At 35.6% G+C, this 14,073-nt stretch overlaps 1 protein-coding gene across 1 annotated transcript in view; it reads left to right on the top strand.

The window, feature by feature from the left end:
* Positions 1-9,114: 9,114 nt before the first annotated feature.
* Positions 9,115-14,073, top strand: part of LOC134328718 (NACHT, LRR and PYD domains-containing protein 3-like) — a 54,147-nt gene continuing 49,188 nt past the window's right edge. Inside the window, exons 1-4 of the mRNA XM_063009899.1 lie at positions 9,115-9,161; positions 10,798-10,914; positions 11,098-11,208; positions 11,357-11,438. Coding sequence (XP_062865969.1) covers positions 9,115-9,161; positions 10,798-10,914; positions 11,098-11,208; positions 11,357-11,438 — 357 coding nt within the window. The remainder of the gene's footprint in view (positions 9,162-10,797; positions 10,915-11,097; positions 11,209-11,356; positions 11,439-14,073) is intronic.

The following is a 14,073-nucleotide window of genomic DNA, read 5'->3' as shown; positions in this document are numbered from 1 at the left end:
CACTTAGCCACAAGGTTGAATCAGTTCATCTGGACAAACTTGTGTGGATTTGTGTACCTGGATTATTGAGCATGCATCAACAAGTTTCACTTAGGTTGGAATTGCTGAGCTGCCACACCGCACAATATTGTCACAACAACGGATAAGTTTTACACTTACTTACTTGGCCTATAAACATTAGAACCAGCCTTTATCCAGAGCTTACAGCTGTGTCTGAATAAGACTAAAGTAATAGAGGGTTAAGGGCCTCCTCCAGAACCCAACAGTGGTGGTTTGGCAGTAGTAGTAGGGTTTGAACAAGCAAACGTCTGTCTATAACTAGTCACTAGTCCATAACCGTCTCTGACACTACCACCATAATGTATGACTGTTAGCGTGATACTTTATTGTGGAATGTTTTGCTAGAAATTTTAAGAGCCTTTCCAAAAGGTTTGCTTTTAACTTTTGAATGCACAGAACATAATGCCAGGTGTTTGTTTCTTTTCTTTTTTTTTTTTTTTTTGGTTAACAGTGTTTTTTTTACCCTGCATATCTTCCTTGCATTCCATCTTTTCCCAATCAAATCAGAAATAGTAAAATCAGAAAAAGTAAGGCCTGCATTTTCTTAGAATTTCTTTTATGATACAACGAATAAGTAATTTTGAACTGGCCCCATCGATTATTCCAGCGATTAGTCGAGTAATCGGATAAGAAACACTTTTGCTTTAATAAAGAGCAAAAATAAATACAAAATGATAAAATAAGGCAGCTCTTTTTTAAAAAATCAAATTTTTATTCTTTGCATACAGGACAGTTAAAAAAACCCATTTTGAACTGCAAAAACAAATACATCAAAATAAATTAAATTACTTTTAATTGAAATAATAATAAACAATAATGCATAAACATAAGCCTCTAATTTGTGCAACTTTCAGAACTAAAAGTTTCAGCTACAGCTGTTTTGTATAAGACCCTCTAGTAGCAAGTGGCTAATAATAGCGGTAAAGTGCCGCAATAACGGAAGTAAAAACAAAACAATAATTAGTAAGTAAATAAAATAACTTAAAAACAATGAAATATCAGAATACATGTCATCAAAATGCACAGTGAGTGTACAGCAAAGGATTTTGTTACATTATGTTAAATGTTACTATTACTTTACTATACAGCGGTGAAAATAAGTATTAAACGCATCAACATTTTTCTCAGTAAATATATATCTGATGTGGCTTTTGACATTTTGACATTTTGACAATTTTCACAAGATGTTGGAAACAACCCAAGTAATGCACACATACAAAGGAATTTAAACACAAGTCCATAAATTAAGTTATGTGTAATAAGGTGAATGACACAGGGAAAAAGTATTGAACACGCTTACTGAAATGTATTTAAATACTTAGTAAAAAAGCCTTTGTTGGTAATGACAGCTTCAAGATGTCTTCTGTATGGAGAAACTAGTCACATGCATTGTTCAGGTGTGATTTTGGCCCATTCTTCCACACAAACTGTCTTCAAATCTTGAAGGTTCTGGGGGCCTCTTCTATGAACTCTGATCTTCAGTTCTTTCCATAGATTTTCAATTAGATTCAAGTCAGGTGATTGACTGGGCTTTTATAGCAGCTTTAGTTTCTTTCTCTAAATCCACTTGAGAGTTTCTTGGCTTGGTATGGTGTTTTTGGGGTGATGTGCAGTGCCCTTTCTCATTCAAACATGGTGTGTGCTATGACATCCAAAGAGTTGAATTTTGGTGTCCAAATGTTGTGCAGTAAATTTTAAACAAGCTTTAACATGCTTTTTCTTCAGCAATGGATTCTTGCGCGGTGAGTGTACATAAAGGCCATGGCGGTTGAGTGCATTGTACTTATTGTTTTCTTCTAAACAACTGTACATGCTAATTCCAGGTCTTTCTGAAGCTTTCTGTGGGTGGCTCTTGGACAACTCTTCTGATTATTCTTTTGACTCCTCTGTCAGAAATCTTGCGAGGAGCACCTGGTCGTGGCTGGTTTATGGTGAAATTATGTTCTCTCCACCTCCGGATAATGGCCCCAAAAATGCTCACTGGAACATTTATAAGTTTAGAAATACGTCTACAACCAATACCATCAGTATGTTTTGCAACAATAAGGTTGTAAAGGTCTTAAGAGAGCTCTTGAGTGACACCTTGGTAATGAGAAACCTTTTTATAGGCCATCAATTAGGATTGCACTGATAGGGGCAGGATTGCTTCTAAATACTGACAGATTTCAGCTGGTGTTTTGGCTTTTCATGTCTTTTTGCTTTCCACACCTTTTCTTTATGTGTTCAATACTTTTTTCCTGTCTCATTCCATTTTATTACACATAACTTAATTACACATTAAGAAAAATGTTGATGCATTCAATACTTATTTGCCCCGCTGTATATATACAGGGGCGGCTCGTTCCTTAGGGCGAACGGGCGATGCACCACCAAAGGACAAAAGGAAATAAATTTTTCTATCACATATAACCAGTGTTAAACTAGCTGTGACTGTTCTGGACAGTCTGTCTTGCCTCTGAATTTCACAGTCCAATCAGCGTCGAGTTGTGTTCCATACAGTACCGCCCCTTTTGGTCATTTCAGTCTGATTGAAAATAGACTCTCATATTAAGGCTTTTTTTTTTTTTACTGTAAGCACTGCAATACAATCTGTATGGGTTCCAGGATGGCGCGCCACATGTATCCTGGTGTTTTATTGCATAAAATAAGTATTTGATACAATGGAAAAACAGAACTGGTACAGAAACCTTAACAGAGGTCAGATGTTTCCTGTAGTTCTTGACCAAGTTTGCACACACTGCAGCAGGGATTTTGGCCCACTCCTGCATACAGATCTTCTCCAGATCTTTCAGGTTTCGGGGCTGTCGCTGGGCAACAATGAGTTTCAGCTTCCTCTATTTTCTATTGAAGATTTTCTATTGGGTTCAGTTCTGGAGACTGGCTAGGCCACTCCAGGACCTTGAAATGCTTCTTATGGAGCCACTCCTTAGTTGCCCTGGCTGTATGTTTTGGGTCATTGTTATGCTCGAAGACCCAGCCACTGAGGGAAGGAGGTTGTTGGCCAAAATCTCGCTATATATGACCCCATCCATCCTCCCTTCAATACGGTGCAGTCGTCCTGCCCCCTTTGCAGAAAAGCACCCCCAAAGTATGATGTTTCCACCTTGATGCTTCATTGTTGGGACTCTTCCTCCAAACATGGCGAGTGGAGTTGATACCAAAAAGCTCTATTTTGGTCTCATCTGACCATATGACCTTCTCCCATGCCTCCTATGAATCATCCAGATGGTCATTGGCGAACTTCAAACAGGCCTGGACATGTGCTGGCATAAGCAGGGGGACCTTGTAAAAGTGTAAAACATGATGTTAAAATCAACAAACAAACAAACATTTCTGTACTAACTCACACACACACACACACACACGCCCGTGTACACCCATTTATCTCGTCACTCCATACCATACTTAAACCACGTGCACACATCTATTTCCTGAAGCATGTATGGACTTTTCCTTTGCAAGACCAGAGCACTGCATTTCTAGAGCACATTTTATACAGTATGATGCAACACTGAGATCGAGTTCCATCAAGTATCTTTTTGAAGGAAGTGGCTATGACGAAGTACGTTACCATAAAAAATAAATAAACCCATTAAAAATATTTGTCAACACAACACTTTGTTTCCAATCTATTCATATTATTATACATATTCTGTTTCCATACGGAAACTTAAGAAACTGGACAAAATGGTACGGGTTTTTAAAAATATGTCTTTTAGCACACCCTGGGATTAAACGGCTTTTGTTTCACTGTTATTTTGGAAGGTGTCTGTGACAATTTGTGCCTATTTAGTAAAAAAATGCATTAGTAAGGTCAAGAACTGATGTTAGACAAGGAGGTCCAACTCACAGAGGGTCATATACAATATGTGCATAACAATGCAAAACATTTACTCATTACATTTGTTTTTAAAAATTTACTCAATACAGACAAGGCATTTTTTTTCCCCAAATTATGGAATAAACTTTCCTTAGGTATCTACACTGCTTTATCTTTGGCTGTCATTAAAAAACAACTAAAAGTCCAATTAACACTACAATTACCACTAACCTAACTTCACTACCTTTTAAGAAGGTTTTAGCCAAAATGTATTTCTCAACTGCTTTTTAATTGCATTAAACATGGATAATTAAAAAATAACACATGTACAGTGTTGTTTATAATACAATTTGACCCTACTATGTGGAGTAGAAATAACAATTTCATAAATCAAACATGTTTAGGTTTTGAAAGCCTCTTCTTGGCTGAATGGAGTGAAACATGGTTTGGTTCTCTTTTGGTGTAGACCATATGCCTCAGGTGCTTTCTAAAATGTTTTTCTGCTTCCCATGATTGTAAAATGTGAGAAGAGAATTTGAGTTATATTAGCCTTCAAGTGTGCTTCAACCTGTGTGGCCATTCTCCTCTGACCTCAAGTGTTAATAGGGCATTCAAGTCACTTAATGATGTGTAATTTTGCCAGATAGTAGCACTTTTAAGCATGAACTGTCCATTTAAGGCCAAATGTAATAGGCTAAAGGTGTAGGTGAAAGGCCTAGACTCATTGTGTTACACTGGAGTTCCTCCACACTAAACGAATTCCTTAATAACCACTGTGCACATTTTTTTGTCATAAAGTTTTTGTTTTTTAGGAAGGTGATGTTGCCGTATATAGAACCAGTTTTTAAGGCAAATTGGCTAAATTTATCTTTTTTGTGCACGCAAAGTTCAAGTTAAGAGGTACTTAGTGAATTACGAATGGGTTAGACTACTCGTAATATACGAACGATTTTAAATACTATGTTAGGCTTGACTAGAAAAGTAATGCCATTTTTTCTGATCTCAATGCCAGGTCTTTTGTGAGCACAACGAGCCCTGATGTTGCTGGCAATACCCTCTTTTCTTTTTTTATTTCTTTATTTGTTGAAATTCCCAGTGCTTTGCTTTTTTTTTTTTTTCATCGAGCATTTGGAGTTCTTCTTGCAAAAAATGAACAAAAATGAACAAATAAATAAATAAATGTAAAAAAGTTATTAATAATTATTATAATTGTATGTACATGTTTTATTTATTTTAACCTTGTATTAATTTGTGCATATGTTCTTATTTTTTGTCACACTGTATCTAAAATCTATACAACTGTAAATAAAAAAACAAAATTGACAAAAGTAAATAAACGAAAGGACAAACCCAGGATAAAATGTACTGTGAAGTATTACAGTAAAACTGTTAAGTTTACAGATGAACCATAATAGTTCATTGTTTTACTGTCACACAACTGTGAACTCTTATGTTACTATGAAATTTATGGTAACCTCTTCCAGTGTTTAATAATATTGACTGTGAAGTTTACGGTTCAACTGTAAACATGATATTGTTGAACTGTGAAATTTAGTTACAGTTTAACTACACTGTCGCCTCACAGCAAGAAGGTCCTGGGTTCGAACCCCAGGTGGGGCGGTCCGGGTCCTTTCTGTGTGGAGTTTGCATGTTCTCCCTGTGTCTGCGTGGGTTTACTCCGGGTGCTCCGGTTTCCTCCCACAGTCCAAAGACATGCAAGTGAGGTGAATTGAAGATACTAAATTGTCCAAGACTGTGCTTGATATGGACTTGTGAACTGATGATCCTTGTGTAATGAATGACTACCGTTCCTGTCATGAATGTAACCAAAAAGTGTAAAAACATGACGTTAAAATTTTAATAAACATAAACAAACATTACAGTTTAACTAAGAATAGTTCATAGTCAGCTCTTCTAATGTTTGATGTTTACAGTAGTTTACAGTTCAACTACGATCATAGGTAGATAGAGGTAAATGACAAGATACAAATATGAAAGGCAAGAGAATATTAATGTATACAATATGCGTGTATTTATTTCAAGGAGGTATGTGAATGAGGGGTGTACGTGTGTGTGGGGGTGGGGGTGGGGGGTAAGTAAGTGAATTACTTAAAAAAGAAAATAAAAAGGATTCTAGATGAAGTTTATCAATCACCTCAATTGAGTACAAGGGTTTTCTTTACTCACGCCTTGATGCCCCAGCCTGCAGAAGGATGCTCAGACTGATGAAAAGTTCCGCTCACAGGAGTTAGTGAAGAGCTGGTGTGTGTGTGTGTGTCCTCTCACTGCCGTAACAACAGTCCCTCATTAACAAGCTCAGTCAACTAAATACCAACGAACGTCTGACTGTTCTAGTCAACTTGTGTTTTTACACTGAAACACACTAGCTTACAAACTGGAAAGCTAGGATACTCACGGGCAAAAAATACAGCAAATAAACACTAAACTACTGTACTGAACTAAAAAGTACTATAAAAGTAAAAGTACTGTAAAGTAATGAACTGCTTAAAGGTTATCTAGCCGACAACATTTGGCAGATACAATTGTTATCAACCCAGCACTAATAATTAGTTATCATACCGACAACTTAGGGCTGGTGTTTTAACTTAATTTACTCTAAACACCTTGTTATCATCGTATCTGTTACAGTACAGTTCCCGTTCCACACACACACACTTTCTCCGTACACACCCAGCTGCTTCTCCTCCTCCCGCCCCCTCACTGAGAACCAATCATAACGGGCTACTCCAGCCTGAACATTAACCCTTCCAATCAAGTGAGACATTATAGGGTTATAGACAGGCAAAAGGTACAATAAGCTCACTTTAAACAAGAATTCAAAAATAAACTTTATCAAAAATAAAATAACCAAAACAACTTCTGAATATCTATTTAATTAAAGCTTAATGATTAGAACTTATTGTTTATTTGCTATTACTTATTTAAGGGGCTACACGTGTATATGCCTCCATCTTTACTTTCGTTTTTATTTGAAAAACTGTTTAAAACAATTCTAATAAACCGTATTACTTGTGGACACAATGTTAAAACGCGTAATATACCAGAAAGTGTAATACATTCTAAATGTTTAATCATTCATTATTTTACGCAAACGAACTATTTTTAAATTTGCAAGCTCTTTAAACACTGACTGTTCTATTTTACTTTTTACAAGCTGAACAAAAATGTTGTGTGTATGTGAACTGGGTCATACATTTTTTGCTAGCTGGGATGTTGTATTTTAAGTAAATACTTCTGAAGTGAAATAAAAGGAAAATAATTTTATTATTCTGTCTGTTTTTCTATAAACATTTCTAATTAATATTTAAAATGTAATTAACATGAAAACTAAAAAGAAATCGATTTTTTTTTTTCAATTGAGCTCAAGATAATGAGTGGAATTATTGGGAAAAGCAGTTGGTACCAGAAAAAAAGAAAGTTTAATCAACTTACCTTTTAAGTGTAATAACTTAATGTTTTAAGTGATGCTAACTCAAACTTTCATTATACATTACTTTTTGTCCAGAGGTGGAAAGAGTACTAAAATATTGTACTCAAGTAAAAGTACTATTACTTCAATGAATTTTTACTTAAGTACGAGTAAAATTACTAGTCTAAAAATCTACTCAAGTAAAAAGTATCTTATTTAGAATTTACTCAGAGTAAACGTTACTTAGTAACAGAAAGAGGAGAATGCAAACAGGCAGAATATAAATCTCACAATAGTTATTTTTCATTAAAATATAATAGAAAAACATGTTGATACAACATTTAAAACATTTAGGGATGTGTAATGTGTCATTTTAGTACAGAACATCCCATAAAACTTTTTCAAACTGTATAACCACTGAAGTTGGCAATAATTGTGGATTTTATAGACCAGCCTTCTTTTCATCACCAACAAATACCAAACAACATCATACTGCAAATATCATAACTCAAAACAAGTCAAGGTTACAAGTGTTGTGACTTTCACTAAATGACCTAAAGAAAACCTTCGAGATGTAAGACAAAACTTCCATTCCTTGACATCAGACTATGTTATCAAATAACGAAACATCAAACTCCAAACATGTTAAACTGTTAAAATCACTCTTCCCTCCCTATTCTATACCTAGATTACAGCTCCTTTATTTTAGCACCAGTTTATTTTCCATCGCATAATTTACTGCAGCAGTTTCACAGATGTGATTTTTTAGCGTTTTATTTACTCAGTAATGGATGTTATTTAAAATGTAGCGAATTACAATTCTTAATGCAAAACATACTTAAGTAAAAGTAAAATTACTGATTGTAAAATCTACTTTTAAAAGTACAAGTACACAAAAAACTACTTAATTACAGTAACGCGAGTAAATGTAATTCGTTACTTTCCATCTATGTTTTTAACGCAAACGGTTTCCACAATTTTTTTTAAGTTAATTGAACTTATCCGGGCTTACAGTGTAATCAATTTAAACCACTAATTATTTTAGCTTACTAACCTATGTGTCTGTTAAAGGTATTCTATATTAATCCATAACATTTTATCCATAATGTTATAATTAATGTTATAACAAGCCTTTTTATTAATATTGTGATTATTGTGATCAATAGTGTTGCAACCGTCCCCACTCTCCCCGAGTTGACTGACTGTGGAAAGGTTCGCGGAGAAATTCATCGGCAGGATGTCTAATCTGAGTTTAATGACTCGTTCCCAACTAAGATCTCTTCGAATAATTAGCGCGTCTGTATCCACTGGATCCTGGAGTAAAAGACCCGCCAGGTTTGCATGAAAAAAGTGTGTGTAACCCCGGGTTTAGGTTTAAGTTAACCTGCCAACAAGCAGCTTAGCTTCGGAGCGTAAATTGCTATAGTAACTGACACAGGCTCTCTTTAACCTCGGTTTCTGGAACGGAAAACTTCAAGTTTTCGTTAATTCTGAGTTAACTTACCCAGTTTAATCACTTAACCCGCTTTCTGGAATACCCCCCAGCTGTATACTATACAGTAGCTCCGCCCTATTCCTCCTCTGTTGAATAAACCAGAACAATCCGGTTCGAGTGAAAATAGCAGTGCTGTTTACTGAAAAGAGGAATATAAAATTGTTCAGAAGAAAATCCCAGTAATAAACTGAATTCACTGATGTAATGTGTGAATGTTATAATTCTAAACTTCATAAAGAAGAATTCTGTTGTGCTGCACTGTTTCTCTACATGTGTGAGCAGGTAAAGCTTCAATCTGCCTGAAGAGACATGAGCGCTAAAATGAATCTTTCTGAGAGACTGAGAAAAGTCCTGAGGTGAGTGAATTTATTGATTAAAGTTCTCACTAAACTCTATTACTGATCTGAACTGAAAGAATTTACTGTGAAGCTTTTCAACAGGCAGCTCTAGTAATAATTAATAACCAGCTTAATAATAACAATAATACAAATAATAATAGTGTTACCTTGAAACTCACTGTCAGTTGGTTCTGGGAGTGGCGTTGAGTTTAAAAGGTGTGGGTTTCAAGGTATTTTTCCCATAAGGATGTATGGAAAATCAATTAATGTGTTCCATGGTCATTTTAGGGTAATGTAAAATAATGGGGTTGTTTTTGACACTTATCCACTAATAATAACACACATATAATATAAAAAAAACACTGAAATACAATAAAAACAGTAAAAAAAAAATACAATAAAACCTGCTTATTAGCTTTACTTCTCTATTGTTTTCTTATGCTTATTAGTGGACAGAACTTATGAGCAGTAATATAAGAGAAGTTTCTGTGTTGTTCTTTTTAGACGTTAAGTCACATTAAGCTTTAACTATACATGTTTTAGACTCTTGGAAAAGCTGATTCTCACAATTTCTCTGAACCTCGAGCTGTAACAAGTTTAAAAGTGAAACTGAGGAAAATTCAGATAAACACAGATACATGTGGAGCTTAGTCGTAGCTTATCAGTATAACTTCTTCATTGACAGTTCTATTGGCTCTATACAAAAATCTACTGTAAATAATATTGAAAAGGATTCAGGAAATCCAAAGAACTTTCAGTTCATGTAGGGCAAGGCTGGAAACCATGTGGACCCCTTAGACAGTTCTGCATACTTTGATAAATATAGTCACATCAGTTCTGTGCCAAAATATCTGTGAGTTTTTTGACCTAAGCTCAACTCAGATGAGCAGAAAGACAGTACATATTTGTGCTGTAGTCAGATAAGTTCACACATGTCGGATTAGTCAGAGAAGTTTACACAATGAGTTTACTATGCAAAGGAGGGGCGAAAGGGCTGCAACTCCAAAGCCATGTTGAGGCTTTGGGATGATTAGTTAATAGTCTTTTTACCATATAGTGTAAACCCCCATGAAGTCGATAATAAGACTCCTTTATTGATCCCCATGGGGGAAATTTGAGAAAATTTTGGCTTCATATTAAATACATTTCATATTTATAATAAATAATAAAATATAAATTTCATGCCTGTATTATGTTAATAATAAAACACGTATAATAAGAATAAAATTAAGCAAATGGTTGAAAATGGGCATTTCAAGTTTATAGTTCTCCAGATATTTTGTGTTTGATGTTGCACTTGTCAGTGGCTCTGTGGAGTTTAAGAGTGGCTTTATTGTCATTCAGCTATATACAAGTACATACTGTACGTTGCAAACAACGTTTTTCCAGGACCAGTGTGCAACATAGAACAAAAGTGCAAGACAATACAATATACACAGTGCAGATAAACAACAGTACAATAAATACAAAAGACATTTCAAAGGTTAAATTTGGTTTAATTATATTATTACTCAACTTATACTTTGAAGCTTGTAGTTTGTATCTGATCTTCACAGTGATGTCATCAGATTATTATTAGAGAGGTGAAAGTAAAACTGTAATATAACAGAAAGCCTGCAGAACAGAAATTCTTCATTTTTTTGTTGTATTTCAGTCTGATTCAGGGTGAGGTATCAGACTCACCTGAACCGAGCTGTGTGTCCATGAAGAGTGATCGGTCAATGGAAGATCCGCCAAATTTCAGTGATCGAGACCATTCTACTGATCTCAGGTGAGAATCATTTTAGGAAATGTGACTCATATTCCTTATCCCAAATGTAGGGGTTACTTGATCAGGTTTTACTGTTTTAATAAAGCTCTTGCCATTACAATTTCCACATGATTTCAATATTATATGCAATATAAGTTTGATAATCACATTTTAAACTTCAGTGATTGTTCTTCTTTGATTTAGATTGGTGGACAGTAAAAGATCAGACTCACCTGAACCCAGCTGTGTGTCTATGAAGAGTGATCGGTCAATGGAAGACCCACCAAATTTCAGAGACCGTTCTACTGATATGAGGTAAGAATCATTTTAGGAAATGTGACTCTGAAAAACTCATATTCCTTATTCCAAATGTAGGGTCAGGTTTTGAACAGCATTATGATGATGTTAAACTGCTGCAGGACATTTATTGCCGTTTGCTGTGCAAATGTATTTACATTAAACTTGATGCTTTTGTTTACAGAAACCAAGAGAAATTAAAGAAATCACAAAGAAGCAGCAGAACTGAGTTGGATTCCATATTTAAGGTGTGTATCTGAGTCTTTGTTTGAATTGGTGTGTGATGAGGCACATCTACAAAAATTCATTTGTCTTGATATTGCAGGAACTTCCACATTCATACTAGTAGCAGTGATGTGATAATTAATCAACAGTTTATCTATTGTAATAAACAATTACTCATCAGCCATCTACAGTCTGTGCCAAAATCATTAGACCATAATTTATTTGTGGTTAATCAGCTAGATCTTATGTAAAATGAATGTGAAGAAATGTATTTGTTATCCTAAAATATATTTAAAATATATTAAAAAAGCTTGAAGTATATATTTCATAAAATGGGACGAAATATGGTACACAGCTTCATTACCATGCTGATTCTATACCCAAGAGCCAAAAATCTGAAAAATGTTAGAGGCCAAAGAAAGCCAAAGGAAACAAATATTAGTTGCACTTAATTAAAACCAAACTATAAAGAAAGAATCTAATGACCGAAGGCAGAATGATTATACAATAGCTCTACAGTGTGAGTTAGAAAACACTACAAGTTGTTTAAAGTGACAAACGAGATCAGTCATCTTAAACATGTGTAAACTATTGAGATGAGAGTGCTTTGTTGGAACTGTGATCAAATATGATAGATCAGTTACTTGATCCACCAACACAATCTATCAATTCTTCTCTTTCTAAACCTAACTAGTTAATCGACTCTTGAAATCGATTCAGTGTTTCATTTAATGTTTGAATTTGTAACGCAGCTGGTTATTAATTTAGGGCAGAGATGTTCACAAGTCACAAAATACGAGTCCGAGTCAAGTCACAGGTCAATATTATATACACAAAACATATATTGAAAATGTAGGTAGAAATAAACAAATAATCTGTATGTTTAGATATAAAAACAACAACAGATTAGCGGTTGTATTTTGCCATTTTACTTAGTGCCTTTACTTTCTTAGTCATTGTGCAAATTAATGTAATTTCCATAACAAGAAGGTACCAGTTAAAAGCTTAAACTGATACGTTTTGTGTTCTTGCAAAATAAAAGTGTGCAATAAATCACGGCACAGCGGCCAAAATCCAAAACACAGCGAAAAAAATCATAACCACTGCTTACCTTAGCTTCTGTTCTTCCAAATGCTATTAAATTTATAAGCGTGTGTCCCATCAGGAATAGAATCTGTTATTTTGTAAATGTGCTTATAATTAAAAACCTCCAAACTTCTCCTGGTTGTGAAGTAAAACGCGAACTCATTAGAAAGCCAATCCAGCGTTTCATTGACACATCATCTTTGTGACTAAATTTGTGATCTTACTAAAAATTCAAATCAGAAGGTCTGATTGGTTCAGATTGTCTTTCAGCCATTAGCCCCAATTCTGTAAGAGCATTCCATTCACCCCAGTTGTTCTTGTGAAGTGCACTGCAGATGGTATTTCACCATTTTAAGTGAGATTACAATGTTCAAATGAAGTGAACTTCAAACTGTGTAGGGCATAGGGAGCGATACTTCATCACTACGCTGAAAGCTAGCAGTAACATTTACCCATTGTGTGCATTGCAGGTATATAAACATTTAAATAAGTGTTTGTGCCACTTTAAACATACGTCACTGTGGTAATTTGCGCTGCTTTAACACAGCAACTTTAACTATGAGACAAAATGAGAAAAAAAAAAATCCAGGAAATCACATTGTAGGATTTTTAAAGAATTTATTTGTAAATTATGGTGGAAAATAAGTATTTGGTCAATAACAAAAGTTCAACTCAATACTTTGTAACATAACCTTTGTTGGCAATGACAGAGGTCAAACGTTTCCTGTAAGTCTTCACCAGGTTTGCACACACTGTAGCTGGTATTTTGGCCCATTCCTCCATGCAGATCTCCTCTAGAGCAGTGATGTTTTGGGGCTGTCGCTGGGCAACACGGACTTTCAACTCCCTTCACAAATTTTCTATGGGGTTGAGGTCTGGAGACTGGCTAGGCCACTCCAGGACCTTGAAATTTTTTTACGGAGCCACTCCTTCGTTGCCCGAGCGGTGTGTTTGGGATCATTGTCATGCTGGAAGACCCAGCCACGTTCCATTGTCAATGCTGTCACTGATGGAAGGAGGTTTTGGCTTAAAATCTCACGATACATGGCCCCGTTCATTCTTCCCTTAACACGGATCAGTCGTCCTGTCCCCTTTGCAGAAAAACAGCCCCAAAGCATGATGTTTCCACCCCCATGCTTCACAGTAGGTATGGTGTTCTTGGGATGCAACTCAGCATTCTTCTTCCTCCAAACACGACGAGTTGAGTTTTTACCAAAAAGTTCCATTTTGGTTTCATCTGACCACATGACATTCTCCCAATCCTCTTCTGGATCATCCATATGCTCTCTGGCAAACTTCAGATGGGCCTGGACATGTACTGGCTTAAGCAGGGGGACACGCCTGGCACTGCAGGATTTGAGTCCCTCTCGGCGTAGTGTGTTACTGATGGTAGCCTTTGTTACTTTGGTCCCAGTTCTCTGCAGGTCATTCATCAGGTCCCTCCATGTAGTTCTGGGATTTTTGCTCACCGTTCTCATGATCATTTTGACCCCACGAGATGAGATCTTGACCCCAAGGGTGATTATCAATGGTCTTGTATGTCTTCCATTTTCTTACAATTGCTCCCACAGT

Source organism: Trichomycterus rosablanca, chromosome 15 (genome assembly GCF_030014385.1).
Source record: "Trichomycterus rosablanca isolate fTriRos1 chromosome 15, fTriRos1.hap1, whole genome shotgun sequence".
Taxonomy (NCBI): domain Eukaryota; kingdom Metazoa; phylum Chordata; class Actinopteri; order Siluriformes; family Trichomycteridae; genus Trichomycterus; species Trichomycterus rosablanca.
This window is presented reverse-complemented; position numbering and strand designations above follow the sequence as displayed.